This window comes from Leuciscus leuciscus (assembly GCF_965113295.1).
Source record: "Leuciscus leuciscus genome assembly, chromosome: 13".
In the NCBI taxonomy this organism is placed as follows: domain Eukaryota; kingdom Metazoa; phylum Chordata; class Actinopteri; order Cypriniformes; family Leuciscidae; genus Leuciscus; species Leuciscus leuciscus.
In genome coordinates this window covers 39,354,502-39,377,645 of record NC_138737.1, presented here as the reverse complement: position 1 = coordinate 39,377,645, position 23,144 = coordinate 39,354,502, and the positions used below count along the sequence as shown (strand labels likewise).

The 23,144-nt window shown below is 36.4% G+C and overlaps 2 protein-coding genes across 2 annotated transcripts in view; one reads left to right on the top strand and one right to left on the bottom strand.

Annotated features, from left to right (window-relative positions):
• Positions 1–1,347: 1,347 nt before the first annotated feature.
• Positions 1,348–6,515, bottom strand: LOC309512510 (uncharacterized protein). Its single transcript, XM_082188127.1, has 8 exons — positions 6,455–6,515; positions 4,587–4,717; positions 4,269–4,416; positions 4,122–4,185; positions 3,875–3,987; positions 3,247–3,322; positions 2,969–3,116; positions 1,348–1,522 (listed from the first exon to the last, which is right to left on the bottom strand). Exons 1-8 carry the CDS (start codon positions 6,457–6,459, stop codon positions 1,398–1,400), a joined length of 810 nt encoding a protein of 269 aa, XP_082044253.1. The 5' UTR covers positions 6,460–6,515; the 3' UTR covers positions 1,348–1,397.
• A 581-nt stretch (positions 6,516–7,096) lies between these two features.
• fkbp15b (FKBP prolyl isomerase family member 15b) overlaps positions 7,097–23,144 on the top strand; it is a 36,095-nt gene continuing 20,047 nt past the window's right edge. Inside the window, exons 1-14 of the mRNA XM_082188681.1 lie at positions 7,097–7,313; positions 11,346–11,452; positions 11,935–12,013; positions 15,670–15,739; positions 15,829–15,903; positions 15,977–16,075; positions 16,150–16,299; positions 17,071–17,139; positions 17,219–17,362; positions 18,699–18,820; positions 18,917–18,965; positions 20,276–20,401; positions 21,589–21,679; positions 21,776–21,852. Coding sequence (XP_082044807.1) covers positions 7,264–7,313; positions 11,346–11,452; positions 11,935–12,013; positions 15,670–15,739; positions 15,829–15,903; positions 15,977–16,075; positions 16,150–16,299; positions 17,071–17,139; positions 17,219–17,362; positions 18,699–18,820; positions 18,917–18,965; positions 20,276–20,401; positions 21,589–21,679; positions 21,776–21,852 — 1,308 coding nt within the window. The 5' untranslated portion in view covers positions 7,097–7,263. The remainder of the gene's footprint in view (positions 7,314–11,345; positions 11,453–11,934; positions 12,014–15,669; positions 15,740–15,828; positions 15,904–15,976; positions 16,076–16,149; positions 16,300–17,070; positions 17,140–17,218; positions 17,363–18,698; positions 18,821–18,916; positions 18,966–20,275; positions 20,402–21,588; positions 21,680–21,775; positions 21,853–23,144) is intronic.

Here is a 23,144-nt window from a genome sequence, read left to right as displayed (position 1 = left end):
TCACAGAATAAAATAATGGAGCGACAGGATTAAAGTTAATCTATTTTAAATGTAAATAAAAACCAGGGATGAAATGTTGGTTTAACTGTGTTTAAAAGTGTGTTTATTTTTAAACAAAGTAAAATAAAGTAAACAAATAAAGTTTGGTGCAACAGAATTATTAGATAAACTTGGTTTAATTAATTAATTATAAAATTAATTATTAGATAATCTTTATTTAATATAGATTTAAACTTAATCCTTTTAAAAAAATATCCTACTGTTCACAAAATACAGTAGTATTTTAAATTATTGTTACATGATTAAATTTGTATATATTTAATAAGCAGACTGTTTTAGCCACCATTACTCCAGTCAGAAAACTGTCTAAAGGCGGCAAGGCCAGCAGCACTGCAGGTAAAAACTGAATTTTAACTAAATACTAAATATCTAGTTGTACATATACTGCTGAAAAATGTTGCACAAACAAGCAAGAATTCAATAGATGTTTGTCCAGGCTGGGTTTTGCTGATTAGATCTCAGCCCATCTCTTCCGTGAGCACTTAACATCTACTCTGAACAATGCCTGAACTTCGTATTTTGAGCACTTCTTGTGTGGTTTTTGCCTCTTCACGATGACTTGCTTAATTTAGTCCTAATTTGTAAGTCGCTTTGGACAAAAGTGTCTGCTAAATAACTAAATGTAAATGTAAATGTAGATCTGGAGCCGGTTTCACAAAGCTATTTTAGTCTAAAATGTGCTCATGGACTAGACTCTAATGCAAGTTAGACTGTTTCACAAAAATAAAGACTGACTTAATTTAGACCAAAAAAATTAGACACCTTCCCCCCAGGCTAACTTAGGTCTAAGACTCTGTGTTACCTTGGCAACCAGCAGTAACAATCAGTCACATTACATACAGCCAAAAGAAAAGGGAGAAAATGGCTCATAATTTAAACATTTCTTCTTGTTACTACATTCTCCGCTAAATTTCCCAAGTAAAATGTCCTTGTAACTGTTATACTCCTCCAACAAACACATATTATCCGCTGGGGTAAACTGCACTGAGCGGCTGAATGCGCTTACTCGATCCGCCATGTTTTTTGTTTTGAAAAGTGTCTTATTTTACCCAGAATGCATTGCAGTGTAGTCCTACTAAAGATAGTCAGAGTCTTAAATGCTTTGTGCAACGGTCTGATTTAGATGTCTATCTGAAGTCTGAGTATCTACTATATCTAAGCCATAGTCAAAGTCTATCTGTGTGAAACCGGCCCCTGATGTCTAGTATTAGCTGGTCAAAAAATGCTGGATTTTTTGGCAGGGTATGTATGGATTTCTTTAAAAAGATAAATGAGATTGATGGCAAACATTTTAATAATAAAACTAATAATAAAAAAAAGAAAAATCTGAATCTGTTTCAGTTGCCTCTCCAGCACGTCACTGATCCTAAACTCAGGCTTAAGGTCGCACTGAGACGGTGATGGTTTGGGTGTGTTGTGGTTAGGCTTGGGAGTTTTTGGTCCAGTGATCCACACCCACTATCTGTGGATAGATGAGTGGGAGAGACAGAAAGAAAAGGAAAGAATACATACACAAACAGACATATTATGAAATCCAGTAAAATTTGTGACACAAAAGAGCACATTGAGAAACATTTCAGTGCTGCTCTAGATGATTTGGCCAAAAAAAGGTCAAGCAGTTTACCTGACTTCACCCTATGAAGCATCTGGTGCAAGTAGTGCAAATACTGTAGCCTCTGGGATCAAAGCGGAATTAGATTTTTTTTTAAAGTCCCCCTGAATCATTTTATCCCTTAAAACTCATCTTTTAGCACCAAAATGACATATTTAGACCTTTTTCCTTGAAAGAAGTTTCTTAATGGCTTTAAATATCTTGAATGTAACTCGACACCCTTGCCTCATTTAGTATACGCGGTTCTATGAATATGCAAATGAGCCCCGCCTCCACTCACTCACTCAGCTCAGAGATCCACTGGTTGACAATCACACGTTGATCTGATTGGTTACAAGGTAGTTTGTGACGTCAGAAACACCAGCGATTTCAAAGTGTGTTTTTGAGACTGTCTTTGGTTCACTGCAGTTTTAAGGAGAAAATACTCAGCAATGCTGTCGACTTATGAAGTTACACATGGTTTGTCTTAAAGCATATTAAAAACACCACATAGACACCACATAGACCTAACCCTAACCCAAACCAACATTAAAAGCTGGATTTTCACCACAGGGGGACTTTAAGGGTGTGTTCACACTTGGCATGTTTGGTTAAACCCTGGTGTGATTGCTCTGTTAGTGCGGTTGATTTGAATAAGTGAGAACTCTGGAGCCACCAAACAAACGGACCGAGATGCTGAAAAGATGAGTCTCGATCCGCTTCCCAACCAACTCTGGTGCGGTTCGAGTGAAATATGAACGCAATATGGACCAAAGACATGTAAACCAACCAAAAACAGGAAGAAGCGACCCTAAAAAGGACTGTTTTTCTCATCATAGTCGTGATGTTGCCCAACACAGTTCAGTACAGGCATCAGAACCGCGTCTCCTCGCAGCAGATCTGTGTGTGTGTGTGTGTGTGACGGAGGGATTCCTGACGCTGTTTTGACCCCTTTACACATTTAATAAGCTCTACATGAGTTCTCAGCTGGTCAAAATACCATCATATGTAGCTACGCACATACAGCGAGCGCATTTAGCCCAGAACACAGCGTTGTTTTGGACGTTCGGTAAGTTCAGTCTCAAAATAGGCAATACGTCATAAAAGCCGACCAATCAGGTTGTGAACGTATCCCTATGCCTATAGGTTCGCAATCTTTTGGTTCTGTGATAAAAATGCTAATTGGACCAGGACTAAATTTACACACATATATATATATATATATACAGTAATGTGCAAAAGTCTTAGGCATGTTAATAACCCCCCACTGAGAATTCTAGGCAAAGGGCAGCTGTGTCCCGAAGCTTCTGTGCTGACCTTTGAAGGGAATGTTGCGGGAGAGATGATTCGGGATGGGAGGAAAGCCGATGCCCAGCCAACGTGGGGTGCCAGCGCTCTCTAGTGTCGAGTTACTCCCTCTCTGCTCCCTCCTTTTACCAACATTACCTCTCTTCCGCAGGTTAGCCTGAAAAGGAAAAAGGAATGATAAATATATTACTTTTGCATTTCCCAATTCTATGATCTCTAAGAAAGTGCTCTGCCTTCATATTATCATGGCTGTATAAACGTATCAGACCCCGTCCCTAATTACTCACCGCTTTGGATGACTTGGACATTTGACAAGATGGAAGGCAGATTAACTCTTTTATAGCAATGCTTGGAGATTTAGACCTTTAAGGTGAAAAGCAGATGCCGAACATTAACAAAGATCATTGCGAATAAAAAATTACACTGTATATGTGAATTATTAAATATACAATACATGCTCATACATACTCATAGATGTGGTTTTAAAAGTGCTATACTATGCAGTACTATAGTAATATAATATGGAAGATATATCCATATATATTTGTATAATCTTAGAAAAAAAGGTTCATTTAGAACTCTATGGTTCTTGACTCTGTTTTAAAGAAAAAGGTTCTATAAGGAGAAATGTCTTAAATAGTTGCATAATACTTTCATGTTTATTTTATTTTTTTAAATCTAATGATAAAGTATGTTTACGAGCTGTTTAATTCATAAAATTGAAGTAAAAATGAACTTAGACAAAATTCATTATAGAAAACTAAATTCATAAAATGATCCCATGATGGAACCCCTAAAAGTGCCTGAGGGAACCTTCAAGCTTCTATATAGAACCTTTTCTTCTAAGAGTGATAGTTTATTGATACAATGGGAAGCAATTATTGATATAATGAATTATTGTGAGGTCAGGCCTACTTGTTTTGGAGGAGCCACTGAGGCTTGTGGTGCGGGTTGGGAATCCATGTGACCACTGGACACTGTGGAAACTCAGAACAGCCTGTGAAAGGACTGATGTGAACAGTATTTACCTGCAAAAACAAGTCATAATTTAACACTCATTCTGATCAATCCATCACCAGACTACAGTACATCACTTCTCACACATTCCACGGCCTGACAAGCGTCAAAAATGAAAATGCGTATTTTGGAAGTCTCCACATACCTTTATTTTGTTTTGTGTATCGGTGAGCGTGCTGGAAATGGATTCTGGGAAGGAAAGATCTGCCCTGCCAGAAAATAACCAGAGATGGAATAATTATAGTTTTGATGTCTTTACTGATTTACTACTGCCATGACGTATTAGACTCACCTCTTGATCTTTCCAGTGTCTTTTGTCTGTATGGGGAGATCATTCAAAGATTCCTCTGTGTCAGCGCTGTATAATGGCCTTTCTTTAATCGGTCCCCTCCGTCCAGCCCATTCAGAGACATCGACAACACTCAGAGATGGAAAGATCTCTGTTGGTGTGACAAGAAAGCAGAATAACATTATGGCATTATACAAGCAAACTTCTAATGAATAGTAGCTTTTGTGACACAAGGACATTATGCAGAAATCACAGGCATTCAGTGAAATCCAGTGAGAATGTTGATGTGCAGAAGTTATCAGAAATGCAACGCAAACGCACGGTCTTTGAGAGAGCATCTCTTGACGCGTGCTGGAGTGAGGCGTGTGATTCCTCGGATCCCTCGGTACTCAGTGTCCCAGCAGCACGGGTGCGAACACAGCACCCTAAAACAGTGAGCTCCATCCACATCACTGAAACACCAGGGAAAAGAGACAAGCTTTCAGAGAACTGCATACAACCTGATCAGATCTGTGAGATTTTATATGAGTTTTATATGAGTTTTTAATGCATTTTATATAATATTATGTATTTCTTGATGAGTTTTAGTCTATAAATATTAAATATTATATTTTATATATTATATAATATTAGTTTTCAAAGAAGCACATTGAACCTGATCAGATTTGTGAGATTTTATGAGTTTTTTATATGAATTTTATATGAGTTTTTATGCATTTTATATAATATTCTATATTTCTTAAAGAGTTTTAGTCTATAAATATTTTAGAATTTAATATAAAATAAAATAATTAAAAGAATAATTTTTAATATAACATTTTATATAATATTATGGGAGGGAGAGAGAGAGAGAGAGAGAGAGAGAGAGAGAGAGAGAGAGAGAGAGAGAGAGAGAGAGAGAGGTTAAGCGTGTGTGAATTATCTGAGTCTGTGCGTTTCTCAACAGTGTTCGGCTCCGTGTCTTTCTTTAGTAATAGTGAAACTGTAAGTTTATCTGCTTCAAGAACAGTGCCGTTATTACATCGCTAGTGAGAAATGTCAAGAAGATCTTAATTTGCTAAACTATTTTACTGATAAAATCATCAGAGCAGCGCTGACAACACGTTTCTTTGCGAGTGTGTGTCCGGACTGTATGTGTGTGTGTTTGAATGGGAGAAAGAGAGTATGTGCTTTATGTATATAATAAAATGTAATTTTGTGACAAAAAAAAAAAAAAATCATTTTATCCTATTGTTTACTGATTTTATTTGCTTGGTCAGTGTCGTTGTGTGTTTTGGCTCTTTTGTTGTTGTCGGCTGTAAAGACCTTTGAAATAACTGAAATCATTTGGCGAAGTGATGCGCCAGAGAAACGAGGGCGCCGCCATCTTTAGAATATTGTCTTTGAACTTCCGTTTTTGCGGTCGCTCTGTATATTTCTATGGCATTGCTGTCCAGGAGTAATTAGCTCTTGAAGTGGATTTACTTAATGTAAAGTTAACGAAAGTTATCATGAGGACTGTAATGTTTAAAGCAGATGTCTTAATAAATGTCAGTAGACCGGGAAGATTTTAAAACGAGCCGTTCATTAATAAACACGCAAAATCGCTGTGAAAATACAGACCGGAAGTCAAAAGACAACGAGCGCAGCGCTGAAAAGGGGCGGGGCTACATTAGGTCTATAGAACTGTAATGCGGTCAAAACCTGCTGGGACTACTTTATCTGTGCGTTTTCCACACACCTTATGATCAGAACCAACGTGAGAATCAAGGTCAACCAATCAGAATAAAATATTCAACTGCCCGCCCCCGTAGTATAGGCTACATAATATTATATAATATAAAATATTTCTAAATGAGTTTTAGCTTACAAATATTAAATATTGTATTTAATATAATACAATACAAGATTAGATTATATATTTTCTGTGAGTGTTCTAAGATTTTTAGCATAACTATTTCTAGCCAATAAAATATTATTAGTTGGCAGATACATCCACAATGACCCCATCACAGGCTTTTATTAATTTAATTACTGAATAAAATGACAATGTGACGATTATTAAACAAAACGACAATCCCTCAACTGTCTATTTTTTTTTCTATTTAAAAGGATTCGTGAAGCAAAAACTGAATTGGATTGAATTCGTTCTTGTTATTTGTTCCAATTCAAAGTATACGCACAAACATGAAATACTCTTTTACACTTACCTCATTTGCTTTTTTTTTTTAAATCACAGTACATACAAAGAGGTACATACTCGCAGTCGTCTCTGCTTGTGTAAAGTTTGGTTGCTTAGCAGCAGCAGTAGGTCACCATAGACATCATGGGGCTACTTTCACTTTCCTCGAGCTGTTGAAAATTCTTTTAGATTTTCCAAATGAGCTTTTATGACTATTTTTTTTTTCTCGCGCTGTTTTTTAATTCGAGCTTTCAACATTTAACAGGTATATAAAGATAGTTTTAGAGTGAAAAAAAACACTTTTTTTTTGAATGCTTGAAGAAGAAAAAAAAAAAAACATTAACAACAATTATCATCATTGTCATAACATAATAAAACAATACTCCAGAGTCCCTCAGTATTTCAGTCCAGATTAATTGTATTTATTTATTTATTTATTTATTTTTCACTTCAGAGTTCCTTTTGTGTGTGTGTGTGTCTAAATTTTAACAAACGTAAGATACAAAAAAACAGACAAAAAACAGACAAACTTTCGGACAATAAACAAGTTATAGTTCAATAGTTAACAAGAAAAATTATATAAAGAAACCTGATTTATCTATTCAAAATTATTTTGATATTCAAAACTTTGATTTGAGTGAGTGTGGAAGTGCTGCGTGTGACGTAGAGCGCGCGTGATCATGTGGCGGGTCAGCTGACACCAGCAGAACCAGGAAGCGACTTGGAAAGAATTATTATATGTTAATATTATTTCCTCACCGCATGCAGGCGATCATTACTTCATATCTGTAATATAAGTAACATTAGAGTCTCGCGGTGTGAAGATCAGTCAGAGACATGTTTGCAACAGACGACGAGGACGGAGACTTTCTGTCTCCCACTGGAGGGTGAGTGAATCCCTGACGGACAAAGACACAATCATGCAGGCGAAAGTCTCCAGGAAAACCTCATTCAGCTTATTTATCGAAATAAAGTTTATTTACATGTTTAGACCTGAAACAACTAAAGCACTTATGGTGCAATAGAAACCGAAAGTGAAGTGTCACTCATGGCTAGTATTAATATAGCGAATATATTGCAGATTTCCTATGAATGACAGAAACTTTTTTGGCGACTTAAGTACATTAACAGACACGTGAACCGTTTGTTGTGTTCATAAAACAACGAGCTGTTTTTAACATTCATCACTTGAATGTTACATTTGTTCTGGCATGACTCGCTTGATCACATGATGTCTGGTCTTTTAACTGTCGTGCTGAAGGGAACTCTTAGTTTGGGTGTTTCTTTCTTCAGTTTCACTAAAATCATCTCAGCTTATGAAGAAATATAGGTTATATTGTTAACTAATAATAACTCCCAAATCTCACAGCCCACTGGTGGCCCCAGAAACATCACTAAAGACCACGAAGAATTAAATCACTATATGTATATGCATTATACAGCAAAATATCAAATGTTTATATAATGAGAGATATGGATTCGCTAGAACAAAATGAGCCACAAACAATATTTCACATTTCTGCAGCCATCCAATGCCAAGAACAATATGTTTATTTTTATTTTTTTATTATTATTCTTTGAAAGTGTAAATATTAATTTATTTATATATAAAAAAAGTTGTACTTGATACAATATGTTTTTAATATACTTAAATTCAATACAAAATCAGAATTGACTCTATTTTCATTTTCAGTGTAGTAAAACTATATATAATGCTAGATATTCAGACATTTCTGAGTGTTTCTTAAGTTGTGGATTTCAATGCTTTAGATGCCGCGGACCCTAAATATGATGATTCTCATGTGAGGGTATTTAAATGGCACCTATATGTTGTCTTGTATAAAGACCCAGTTTATACTGTGGATATGCCAAAATATTTGTAAAATATATTTATGTTCTCTTTTTTCAAGCTACATAACATTTTTTTCTACTGTACAGTTAGATGTATAATTTATTTAATTATTTGTTTGTTTTAATAAGTTTGTATTGTTTATAAGTTTATATTTGGACTTTTTCATTTTAGTCTTTTATATATATATATTATTTAATTATTTAATTATACTTTTGTCATACATTTCCCCGGCCGCAGAACTCTCTTGTTGACCCCCCTTTCAGTTTTAAACCTTTAAGTGTCTTAATACATTTTTTTATACAATTTAATTTCACGATAAACATATTTATCACAACATAGTTATTTTTTGTTATTTTATTTTTTGTTATTAAAATAATAAAAAGAAGCAAATTAGACAAATGCATTATAAAACAAATATAAATTAAACAAATTAAGTCTGCAAATCACAGAAACAACTGGATCCAGGGAGCGAAAGGTGGATTGCAGTTATCATTTTGTCTCAATATGCTGAATTTAGGGGTAAAATCATACCCTATATATTGTATTGTTATGTATTGTAATTTGACATCTCATCAATTAAATATTTACCATCGTATATTCTGCATAATTGGATTTTAAATAAACACTGACAAAAAACTATACAAGTTTTAAGGCTGGACGATATGATGATGTATATAACATTGATATAAGTGATCACATGCACCTATTTTGTATTTATATAAAGCGTTCACAGGCAAATTTGGTTTATGTATTTCCCCGGCGGCAAAATCAGGCACATATAAATGTCAGGAAACACGATTCCTGGCGGCATGTCAATATCCGTGGATCACTGGATCTTTGGTAAGTTGTAAGGAACACTATATCGAGTTTTAGTTTAAAATCATATCGTTTGTTTTACTCGTGTTTTCACAGTTTCCTCTATTAACTCCAGTCACTCAGCAGCTCTTCTGCCACTCAATCCGGCTGAGGGAGTGTGTTCCTGCGGGAAAGTGATGTCAATGCAAAGCTTTTATACACAATATAACAACATCGGTTGACAATTTAAACCGTCGGAACGATATATTGTCATAACGCCTGGCCCAAGCGTGCATGTTAAGTAAGGGATAATGTACATCCAGCCGGTTGTTCTCTCAGAATAAACCCAGACAGGGTGATCAGGATCAGGTCTTCATCAGCCTGAAAGGGTTTATTCTGAGATAACACACACACACACACACACACACACCTGAAGGGGTTTATTCTGAGATAACACACACACACACACAGACACACCTGAAGGGGTTTATTCTGAGATAACACACACACGCACACACAGACACACCTGAAGGGGTTTATTCTGAGATAACACACACACACACACAGACACACCTGAAGGGGTTTATTCTGAGATAACACACACACACACATACACCTGAAGGGGTTTATTCTGAGATAACACACACACACATACACCTGAAGGGGTTTATTCTGAGATAACACACACACACACACACACCTGAAGGGGTTTATTCTGAGATAACACACACACACACACACACACACACCTGAAGGGGTTTATTCTGAGATAACACACACACACACACACACACACACACACCTGAAGGGGTTTATTCTGAGATAACAAACACACACACCTGAAGGGGTTTATTCTGAGATAACACACACACACACACCTGAAGGGGTTTATTCTGAGATAACACACACACACACACACACACACACACACACACACACACACACACACACACACACACACACACACACACACACACACACACACACAAACACACACACCTGAAGGGGTTTATTCTGAGATAACACACACACACACACACACACACACACACACACCTGAAGGGGTTTATTCTGAGATAACACACACACACACACACACACACCTGAAGGGGTTTATTCTGAGATAACAACCGGCTGGATGTACATTATCCCGCTTATTACACGGGTACTTGCCACATAAGTAAATAATTAGAAACGAAATATTGATTGTTGAAATGTTTTATTAGGTCTTTAAAACGCAAAGCAAGTTCAAACTAGACGGACATTTAAGAGATACGGTATACAGCCACACCACAGCCACACAACACATAAACAGTTATGGAGAGAATAGATATTGATTTCAGATTAAACTGTTTTAAAATCGTACCTGTTTGTATCTTATAATCCAACAGTGTACAAAACAATAGTCACAAAATGGCAGCCGCTGCATTTGTATGAAACGAGAGAGCGAGTCCACGATACTGGATGACATATTTAAATAAATGTACTCAAAATATTGATTCGACTGAGTTTTAATATTGTATTAGCTCACCAAATGCAAAACTTCCACGAAGAACAAACGTTCATAGCGAGTGTATATCGCCGCTGACTCCAGTGACCCGGATGAGCCTGTGTTTCTGTTCTCAGTGGCTGTTATGTGGGAATAATATACCGTTGGATGGCGTTATTGACCAATCAGAATCAAGCATTCCACAGAGCCGTGTAATAACTGGGGAATATGAAGCTGTTAGGAAGGATTGTCGAGAGGTGGAGACTAAAGTCAGAGTGTTAATGCCGCTCACATGCTGTAGTTAGACGTCCCGGATCGGAACGGGGCGCCACAGTCACGAGGAGCTCCTGTGTGTGGTTGTTGACTCTGCAAGTTCCGCTGAAGAGATCTGATATTACATGCAACTGGAAAAGTGGCACGAAGCTCACATGCACATGTGTGGAGATTAGCTGGTTATCATTCCTTAGCTTTGCTAAAAAGCAGCAGGTCAGAATGCACACAATGTTAGCAGCCTAGCTGAGCATGGCAGGACAGCAGGACAATGACTACAAGTGGAGAGAGATCCATGGGTCAGTGCCGTATGTGTGTTTATGACCGTACCGATGATATTACAAAGGCTGTACTGGGATATTTTTTCTGGTTTCAAGCAGGTGTTCATTGATGTCCTTCAGTTTAAAGTTTAATCAGAAACTCAAAGGCTAAATTAGATCAGGTTTGTGTGTGATCTCGCACAAGTGGAGAAGTGTAATAGTGGATTTACTGGCTGCTTTTTTGTGATTTCAGAGCAAAGTTAGCCTCTCTCTTTGGACTGGATCAGACAGCAAGCAAGGGTAATGAGTCTTTCCAGTACACGGCTCCCAAACAGCCCCGCAAGAGCTCGGCCAACTCAGGTAAGACGACAGGAACCAGGGTCATATCATGAGGGATCAAATGGTCATCCTTTTTTTTGTGATAAAATAACACTACAAACAACCATGAAAATGACCTGCAACTGTCAGAACTTAAAATGTCCAAAATGTTTTAAAACTAAAAGTACTGCAACTTTCAGATTTCAGACAGGTGAATGAATCACAACATAAGCATCCCTGTTTACATGTCAGAGACATGGTCAGAGATGTCTAATAGTGCATCAGTAGCCGCACACTTTTTTAATGGCCTTTGTTCTTAAAGGATTTTTCTCATAGGGATACCATTTTTTTTTTAAACGTCTTTGTTTAAAGTGTAAACAAAGATGTTGAAACAAAGACGATGTTTGCGCTGTGCAAAAGTGGCAAAAACGTGTATTGAATTTCCCCATAATTGGACCATATGAGGGGAAAAAAAAGTATGATACTACTCCTTTAATGCAGAGTTTTCTGACATGTTTTTACAGGACCCCCAAACCAAAAGTCAGCCTCTTCCCAGAATCCTCCTGCTGTTCTCTTTGCTACTGCAGTACATGCCTACAGATAGTAAGTTGAAAAATAACTTATATATATATATATATATATATATATATATATATATATATATATATATATATATTATGTATGTTTGTATATGTATGTTATTTAGCCTGTTAACTGTTAGTGTCACTGTAGTGGGACACTTGACATGCTTTTTGTATTGCCCTTTTATACCTAAATAAGGTATCATGCTAAAGCTTAAACACTCAAAATTCATCCTCTGCAAACTGTTTTGAAATTGGACATTGCGTAACCATGGAAATAGTACTTTAAAATAGGTTTATTTTTTGTCATTTCAACATATCAAATGTGGAACACAACTTGGTTAAACATATGGCTTTGATTTAGTTGCTGTTTTAGTGGCCAATTTATTCTGTAAAATATGCATTTTGTATAAAATGAAAAAATTTACTTTACAGTAAACTTCTATTGCTTTTTTACACTTACATTTTTTTTAAGTGCTTTCACTTCTGCAACAATCTGTTGAATGTTTTTTAAAAAGAGACCTTGAATTACATCCATTTAAAGGGATAGTTCTCCCAAAAATGAATTCTGCAACCACTCGCCCACATGTCGTTCCAAACCCGTAAGATTTTCGTTCATCTTTGAAACACAAATGAAGATCTTTTAATGAAATCTGAGAGATTTCTGTCCCTCCATTGACAGCTACGCAACTACCACTTTGACTCTTTAAAAAGTGAATAAAGATATCATAAAACGAATCCATATTAATCGAGCCAAGTTTTTTGAAGAGACTGGATCGCTTTATATTATGAACAGATTTAATTTAGGCTTTTATTCACAAACATTCATCAACTCATACATCAGTTCTGGTCAACAGGAGCTCAAGTATGCTCGTTTGATAAGCGTGAACCGATGAGGTTTGTTCTCGTGTTACGCAGCACGTTTGGTTCGGTTGAGCTTCTGTCTGATCAATGTTTATACGTGAATAAAAGCTAAATTCAGTCTGTTCATCATATAAAGCGATTTGGTCTCGATTCAGAAAATGGACTAAACCGCTCGATATCTATGGATTAGTTTTATAATCTCTTTATGAACTTTTTGAAGTGTCAAAGTGGTAGTTACGTGTCGTGTGCTGTCAATCGCTTAGATTTCACTTACATTCATTGGAAAGTTGCAAGTCTTTGTAAGTTTTACGGTTTGGGTCGACATGAGGGAGAGTTAATGATGACAGAAGTTTCATTTTTGGGTGAACAATCCCTTTAACTTCAGATCGATGATCAGAAAGGGGGGTGATACCGTAGTTAACAGATTAATTTTAAGTGTAAAGAGAAGAGGAAAAAAGGAAAAAAAGATCTGCACACAAAGATCAGCCAAAAATCTCACAAGATTTTTATTTTTATTTTTTATTTTTTTAAATGTAACCATTTTTTTTTTTTTAAATGGAGTATTGTTCTGATATGTATATACCTGTAAAAAATAAATTGCATTGTTTATCCTTTTGATCTTTCATTAAAAAAATGGGCAAAAATCAAACCTTTCATTGAAGTAAAAGAATTGAAAGTGGGGGGGAAATCACATTATGAAATAAATGTTTTTCTCCAAAACACGTCGGCCACAATTATTGGTACCCCTAGAATTTTTTATGAATAAAATATCTCTGAAGTATATTCCCATTAATATTGACCTTTTATTTTAATATAAGAGGTTAAATAAGAGGAAACACAAAGGCCAAATTCCCTTAATCATCCGTCACAATGAGTAAAACTAAAGAATATAGATCTGATTGTTGAGCTTCACAAAATAGAAAGTGGCTGTTAGAAAATAGCTAAAGCATTGAAGATCCGCATTTTGACCATCAGGGCAATAATTAAGAAGTTATAATCAACTAAAGATGTTACGAATCCTCCAGGAAGAGGACGTGTGTCTATATTGTCTTAATGCACGGTGAGGAGGAAAGTTTGAGTGGCCAAAGACTCTTCAATAATCACAGATGGAGAATTGCAGAGGTTAGTTGAGTCTTGGAGTCAGAAAGCCTATTTAAAAAAAAAAGTCAAACAACTCCTACATCCCCACATGTTGTTTGAGAGGTTTCAAGAAAGATCCTCCTCGCTCCTCCGAAAACAAACTCCAGCATATTCAGTGGTCAGACACGACTGGATCTTCAGACGGCACAGGGTTCTGTGGTCAGATCAAACAAAAAAAAAGGGTTTTTTGGCAGCAAACACGCTAGATGGGTTTGGTGCACACAAGGATAAAAAGTACCCCATGTGTACAATTTAATATACCATTGGATCTTTAATGTTGTGGGCATATTTTTCTGCTGGAGGTCCTGGACTTCTTATAATGGGCCGTGGTTGGATCTTCCATCAGGACAACGATCCAAAACAAACATCAAAATCATCACAAAAATGTGTCACTGAGCATAAAATGAAGCTTCTGCCATGACCGTCCCAGTCCCTGACCTGATGAGTGGGATGTACTGAAGAGAAGAAGCACCAACATGGATCTGGGAATCTGAAGGATCTGGAGAGATTCTGTATAGAGGAATGATCTCTGATCTCTGGTCAGGTGTTCTCCAAACTCATCAGGCATTATAGGAGAAGACTCAGAGCTGTTATCTTGGCAAAAGGTGATTGCAAAAAGGTTTTTAATAAAAGGGTACCAATAATTGTGGCCAACGTGTTTTGGAGAAAAACATTTATTTCATAATGTGGTTTCCCCCCCACTTTCAATTCTTTTACTTCAATGATAGGTTCGATTTTTGCCAATTTTTTGAATGAAAGATCAAAAGGATAAACGATCCAGATTTATTTTTTACAGCCATTTTTTTAAATCATATTTACCAGGGGTATGATTAATTCTGAGTATGACTGTATAATCATGTAGACGTTAGATGTGAATATTTGCATATGGGATAAAATCAGATTCCGGCATGTTACATGGATTACGCTAATGAGAACGCTACTGTGCAAAAGTCTTAGGCATGTTAATACCGTTTTTAATGTTAATAAACAGTACTCTGAATATACAATATCATTGGTAATGGTCATTTTAAATCAAAGGGAAAAGCACACTTAAAGAATTATTAAGTTAAGTTAAGCATAGTTTTTCAGGAAGCTTTGCAGGAAGGATTCTTCAGGCGTCTCGGAGACGTTCCCGCAGTTCTTCTGGATTTAGTCTGTCTCAGTTTTTTCTGTTTCTTCATGTAATAGGCATATTAACATGCCTAAGACTTTTGCACAGTACTGTATGTAAATGACTGCAGGTGTAGAGCACGGTAACACACATTGCACTGATGAACGGTTGAACCCGAAAACGTTTTGCACGCTTGCATTTTTTTGCACTTTATTTGTGGCCTCTGGAAAATAAATCTCGTGAGCTTTTTGGCCAATATTCGTGTGCGGATCTCTTTTTCTTATTTTTGATTTACTTTTGGATCTACGCACCGCAAGAAGATATCACTCATCAGTTTGGGTCTAATGTTTGGTGCTACACCTGTCCATCCTCTTATTTTATAAGTGTAAAGAAGAGGGCATGAAATATATACGGTATACAGACCTGTAAACCAGATATCCAAAGCAAAGCACATGCTAGAATTTACATAAAGATGTATCTTGAGCGCTGATTGTCTGTGATTCAGTTTCCAGACTGATGTAATGAAAAGGGAAACGCAGTGATCACTGTTTTTGTGTGTTTAGTGTTAACGGACAGTATGTGAAACAAGGCAAGCTGGGAGCTGCGGTCCTTGGAAATCATACAACTAAAGAGGTTAGAATGATCACTTTTGTTTCTTTTTCTTAAGTCTTAAATGGGGATGTTTATAACACACACACACAAACGTCTGCTCTCTTCTTTAGTACAAGATCCTGCTGTATGTCAGTCAACAGAAACCGGTGACGGCCGCCAGGATCCACAGAGGCTTCATCCTCACTGTGAGCTCTTACTCACATAATTAAACATGTTTGCTTTCCGAACGTTGTTTGTAATGATCTCTTTCACATTCAGGTCCAGCCCAGTAACTACTGCACGTTTTATGATGACCAGAGACAGAATTGGTCGCTGATGTTTGAATCTGAGAAAGCGGCTACAGACTTTTCTAAAGAGGTTTGTGTTTGATGGGTTCTTCGTCACCTGGTGTGGTGTGAGGAGATTCTTACGCAACAGTGTAATTGTTTCAGGTTTGTCTCGCCAAAGTGAACTGTGGCGGTCCGCTAGACTCTGTCCTGACCCAGGATCTTCTTCTCGGTGAGGGCCAGGCTGTGGAGAATGGAGACTCGTTAGAAGTGGCTTACACTGGCTCACTGCTGCAGAACCACACCATTGGACAGGTGAAGATGCTTTATTAATGACCGTGTTTATGTGCACACAGGGCCCATAACGCACATGGCTTAGGCGAGTTAGTAAGCTGCCATTATGATCTGAAATGTACTACATGAGAAGCAAGTTACTGTATTTACATGATGCATACATAATCGTAATATGACCAAAATCCGATTCATATTCTGGTTAATGTAAACATGGTTTGAATGAGAATTATAGAGCCAAACTAATGCTTAAGTTTGGTACCGGGTACATTAAAAAAATAAAAAAATAAAGAAATAAGAAATAATAATATTGTATGCTTACAAAGGCTTTATTTGTTTGATCGGAAATACAGTAAAATTATGAAATATTATTACAATATTTAAAATAATAATTTTGTATGAATATATATATATAGTAAAATGTAATTTATTCCTGTGATCAAAGCTGAATTTTCAGCATAATTACGCCAGTCTTCAGTGTCACATGGTCCTTCAGAAATCATTCTAATATGATGATTTTGTGCTCAAGAAATATTTCCGATTATTATTATCAGTTGAAAATTTTTTTTTCTGAATTTAAAAAAAAACAAAAAAAAAACAGCATTAATTTGAAAGATAAATATTTGACAACATTATGAATGTCTTTACTGTCACTTCTGATCAATTTAATGTGTCCTTGCAGAATAAAAGTATTAATTTCTTTTAAAAAATAACACGTTATCCATTGATAATTTGTTTGATTTCATGCTTCCCAGCTTTATCCAAATTCTCATCGTTTATTTTCCTCTCCTCCAGATGTTTGACTCAAATCTGAATAAAGACAAACTGCTGAGACTGAAGCTCGGGGCTGGGAAGGTCATTAAGGTGAGAGGGTAGTTGTCTTAATCACATGAGTGTGATGATCCCTCATACGGCAGTCTAAACCGATTCTCCCGTCTCTCAGGGCTGGGAGGAGGGCATGTTGAACATGCGGAAAGCTGGGAGGCGACTGATGGTGATTCCTCCCGGTCTCGCGTATGGATCGCAGGGCGTTCCCAACCGCGTGCCACCGGATAGCACGCTAGTCTTCGAAGCGGAGATCCGTCGGGTACGCCATTCTCACATTTACTTTATCATGTTGAATTTTATGATGATTCAGGTTTTTATATGTTCCAATGTCTTAAAGAGGACCTATTATGCCCTTTTTTAAAGTCTTTGATTTTTTGGGGGTTCTACTAGAATAGAGGGTTTGCATTGACGTCACTTTCCCGCAGGAACACACTCCCTCAGCCGGACTGAGTGGCAGAAGAGCTGCTGAGTGACTGGAGTTAATAGAGGAAACTGAGAAAACACGAGTAAAACAAACTATTATCAGTTATAACTAAAGCTCGATATAGTGTTCCTTACAACATACCAAAGATCCAGTGATCCATAGATACTGACATGCCGCCAGGAATCGTGTTTCCTGAATATGGAAACGCTTTATATAAATACAATATAGATCTAAATCCATGTGATCACTGACATCAATGTTATATACATCATCATATCGTCCAGCACTAAAACTTGTATAGTTTTTTTGTCAGTGTTTATTTAAAAACATCCAATTATGCCGAATATACGCTGGTAAATATTTAATTGATGAGTTGTTGTCAATACAATATATAACAATACAATATATAGGGTATGATTTTACCCTTAAATTCAGAATATTGACACGAAATAACTGCAAATCCACCTTTCTCTGCCTGGATCCAGTTGTTTCTGTGATTTGCAGAGATCCATTTGCTTCTCTGTTCTGTAGCTTTCGGCAGTCTGTAAAAATACACCTCAGATTTATTTATACAGTCAATCTCAAAGCTCTTTCCCGTTTTAGATGTGTTTTTCGCAGCATTCACGCTGAAAACGAATGCTGTTGCTCAGTGTTTCTGCCACTCAGTGTGTGTAACCGCAGTCACTCCAGCCGACGGTGAAGCCACGCGCATGCCCTCTATTGGTTTTAATGCTTGATTGTTCAAAAAACATTATTTTCCCTATATTCCCCATTGTTGCAGCTCCAAAAAGCACAATGTGCTCTGATTGGTCGGTTGGAGCAGTGTGTTGTGATTGGTCGAGCGTTTCGAGTGTGTTTGGGAAATGTCCCGCCCCTTACCATAACCACCAGTTTAACACACTACTAACTTACTCAGCCCGGCCCCGCCCCTTTATTCTGCGTATTAATTATTTCAATGAGGAATATTGTGACGTGTTCGTTCCCGGAAGAAACTCTACAATGGAGGCGTTTCAGGGAGTTCAGAAACACTGACTCTGATATAGAGAATAACCCCTTTAACACACACTCAGAAGTATGTCCTTTCCTGTCCTCAGACTCGTACTTTTCAGCATTGTAGAACTATGCACAGCCCTGCTCTCTTCATATGTGTTCTCTCTTGATGCATGTGCAGGTCAAGTTTGCAAAGGATGGAAACTCAAGAGATTCGTCGTCTCCTGCTCCCAGTGTTGAGAGTCTGGGCTCCTCTGAGCCGAACCAGTCCCTCAGTTCTGCCCCACAAACCAGCAAACCCAGGTGAGCCCTGCTCTAGCTTCTGGCTGGAGATGATTTTTTATATTAATATTATCTGATTGAGATTATCTGTTCACTACGTTTCTTCTTTGTTTACAGTGAACCGCCTCTTCGAGCGAAATCAAACTCCCTCAGTGAACAGCTGAGTGTAAGTCTGGGTTCTTTTCAGGTGGATCACATATTTGTTTTTAGTTTTATTTTTTTATTTTTTTTGTGCTGGGCAACGATTAATCGCGTACAAAATAAAAGTTTGTGTTTACATAATATATGTAATATATATTATTCACACACATGCATGTATACATTTAAGAAAAATGGGTTATTTATATATAAAATATTTATATTTATATATAATATAAATTATGTATAAATATATATACAATATATACATGCATGTGTGTGTCTTTATTTATATATATATATATATACATACAAAATACTTATACACAGTACACACATAATATTATGGATGCGATTAATCGTTGCCCAGCACTATTTTTTTTTTGTAATGCAGACTTTTATTGAAGTAAGTATAGCTGGAGCCATGGCGTAGTGGTCCGTGCACAAGACACATTGAGTTTGAAGTGCTCATGTGGGCATTGCAAGTTCTAATCAAGCGTGCAACATTTCCAGATTCTTCCCACTTTCAAAAAAATGGCAAAAGGCCCAAAAAATAAAATAATATAGATATAATATATAGGTATGCACAATATCAATCAAGTCAATATTGGATACATACTGTATTTTTAATTGTTCAAGCTGATTTCTCCTATTTTTACATTTGTTGTCATCTATCATTACACTAGTATTGTTCAAATGTTTGGGGTCATTTTTTTCCAAAGAAAATAATTTGATTCAGCAAGCATGCATTAAATTGTTTAAATAAAATTTCATAAACATTTATAATTCTACAACAGATTCCTATTTCTAATAAATGCTTTTCTTTTGAACTTTCCAAAAATCTTGAAGAAAAATGTGTCCAGCTTGTTCTTGATCATCAAATCATCATATTAGAGTGATTTCTGAAGGATCATGTGACACTGAAGACTGGAGTAATGATGATGAAAATTCAGCTTTGATCACAGGAATAAATCACATGTTACGATATATTCACATAGAAAACAGATGTTTTAATTTAATATTTCACAATAGTGCTCTTTTACTGTATTTTTGGATCAAATAAATGCAGTCTTATTGCGCATAAGAGACTCAAAAACATAAAAAAATCTTAACAACCCCAAACTTTGGAATTGTAGTGTAAGTTAATATTTAATATTACACTTATCATTTAATAACACTGTTAAATATAATTTTTTGCAAATCTCAGAAATTAAATTTGTATAGACTTTTTTTTATTAGTAATCAGAAAATAGTTGTCGACTACAATTTTTATATCAATGCATCCCTAATAATAAACTATCTTTGTGTGTTTTCTGACATGTTTTGCAATGTCTTCAGAATCCTGATGCCACTAAAGCTAAACTGATCTCACGCATGGCCAAAATGGGCCAGCCAATGCTGCCCTTCATCGCCGGCTCGTCCTCCTCTCCCTCACAGCCAGACTCCAGCGACTCCGAGCTCGAGGCAAGACTGAGCCTTTCATTATAACGGTTTTACACCGTCTTCTATTCAGACACAGCACAAAGAGTCAAACGAAAAATATCTGTGTTTTGCCTTAACCTTCATCCTTCCCTCACTTTCGGTTACAAATCCTTCCCTTTTTTTGTCCATGAAGCTTATTTTATTTAATTTCGATTATATTTTTTCTATTTTAAAATGCAATTTTTTAGGAGATTTATTTTTTATTTTATTTTTAATTCACCTTTAAATTACTAGATTTGATCAATTAATAATAAATAAATAGTAATTTAGTAAGAGTCAAATGAAAAATATCTGTGTTTTGCCTTAAGCTTCATCCTTCCCTCACGTTCTGTAACAAATCCTTCCATCACGGGTCAAAATGACCCGAAGCCCTAAAATTATACTTCTTTTTTTTTTTTTTTTTTTTATAAAGCTTATTTTATTTAATTTTGATTATATTTTTTCTTTTTTATAATGCAATTTTTTAGGAGATTTTTTTCCATTTTTTTTACCTTTAAATTACTAGATTTGATAAAATAATAAATAAATAGTAATTTAGTAATTTAAGCACATTCCTAACATTCTTTCAACTTAAATTCAAAATAACAAAAAATGTCATGCATAACCCTTTTAATTCAGCTCAAAATATCTTACATACTCTGCCGACCTCTTGTGGAAAAAAAATTATATAACATGATATTTTATTTCTCTAGCCACTAGATGGCCTTATAGCTCTATATGGAGGAACGAGGTGTTCCGCTGGGTCCTAAAGTCAGTTCTTCAGCATTCAGACACACATGTAGACATAATAAAATCATTTTTTGGTAAAGTTTTAGCATTTTTAGTTAGAATTTTGAGCATTTTTAGTCTTTTCTATGTGTACTGATGCATTCCTCGCATTCCATTCATTCCTAAGGGGGTCAAATTGACCCACAAGGGAAGGATTTGTTACTTTTTAAAATTTCAACCACAAAACCTCCTCGAATCCATAATTATTTTTATTTTTTATTCGTGGTTCAAGCACAACAGGGGTCTTGGACCCCTCCGATGAACACTTAATTTTCACAAAATTTTCTAAAATATTTTCCAGGTCAAAATGACCCGAGGGAAGGATGAGGTCATAACCATATAAAGTATAAATGTGAGAGAATGCATGCGAAGGTTTACAGATGATCCTGTTCCTGCTGTAGGACCCGAGTGTGTCGAGACGCAGGGAACGCAACAGTGCACCGTCGCCTCAGCCCGTACACATCACCTCCGCCCCCCCGCCTTCAGTGCAGGGTAACACGCGTGCATCACATCATACTCTTATGAAGACCAGTGTTTAATGCTCAGTTATATGCTGTTACACTGTCCTGTGTGCTCTTTCCATTCCAGCTACGGCCCTTTTACCCGTTACGATGGCGACAGCCAATCCTCAGCCCATGATGCCGGGAGTCGTGCATGCCTTTCAGGTCGGGAATTCACTATTGCTGTGTAACTTCATCAGTCAGTCCCACCAGGGCTTTACGGGACTTATTTATTTATTTATTTATTTGTAATTTTGTGTTTGTTATTTTTGAGAACGCATACAGAATATTTTGCAATAAAAGAAAGAAAACTTATTCAACTACTATTGCCCCTCGAACCTTCCCCCTTCCCACATCCACCCCCACCCCATTGCACTATGGGACTTTTAAGATACATAAATAAAATGGGATAAAATAAAATAAAAACTGAGAAAACATATAAAATAACAGTAATATAAACAACCTATATAAGTACCTGCAGATTAAGTATCCCAAATGTCCTTGACTGTTACGGGACTTTCTTTTAAATGATTTATGCTGCCTTAAATTACTGAATATGCTGCAGATTTTCCCAAATACTGCAGTGACATTTACTGCACTTTTTTGTGTTGTTTTGCATTGAAAACCCAGCAATAATCACGATGTACATGTAATTAGCGTTAGTGGCAGTAAGAGTACGATTTAATAAATACTCCTAATTCTGCTTTGTTAAAAATGCAAAAAGGACGTTTTCAGCTAAACCTACTGTCTATTGTTGTAATGTTGTAGTAGTATATAATAGTATTATCAGTAGCTATGTTTCCATCTAAAGCTGTGAATTTAATTTGCGTACAAAATTGGAATATCGCATAAAACATTTGTGAATAAAGCAGCGTTTCCATCCCATGTGAACAAAATCATCACTTCCTGGGAAACTGGCTCAAAATATCTGTAATAAAACTGAAATTAGCTGCAATCAGGGAAGAAACTGTGGCCCTTTTTCCCTCCATCATAAATGAGTCTCAGAGCGTCAGACGAAACACAACAAACGCTGTCATGTTCTCTTGCGTTGGGATGCTGGTGTTTGGGAACGCAATCGTGTGAGACGCTTCTGAGGGAATTAAACCCAATCATTCTGATCACAGACTTTGACTCCGGCGTTTCAGATCCACTAAACCAATATTTGAGATGCTGCGATGTGATTGGTCCGCTGGTTAGTCCAGGTTTTTGTTGCGCATCGAGGGATTTATTCAGTAAATGTGTTTTTACAAACATTTTTAATGTGCATCTTGCGGTTTCCATCTAGCGTTTTCTTTTTATAGCGATATCCCAAAATTCACATAAAAACATGTGGATGGAAACATAGCTATTGATTACACTCACACGAAATATTGAAAAAGTGTCTATCCAGTAAAATGATGTATTAAATCTAATGGTGAAATCGGTCATTATGAGGACAAATATACATTATATTCAGT

What these genes read in the sequence shown, in the direction of transcription:
- LOC309512510 (XM_082188127.1), bottom strand. An exon ending in GAGATGCTCTCTCAAAGACC is followed by an intron (nt 4,417 to 4,586) that starts GTGCGTTTGCGT and finishes TCACACCAACAG; the next exon opens with AGATCTTTCCATCTCTGAGT. An exon ending in GACACTGGAAAGATCAAGAG is followed by an intron (nt 4,186 to 4,268) that starts GTGAGTCTAATA and finishes ATTTTCTGGCAG; the next exon opens with GGCAGATCTTTCCTTCCCAG.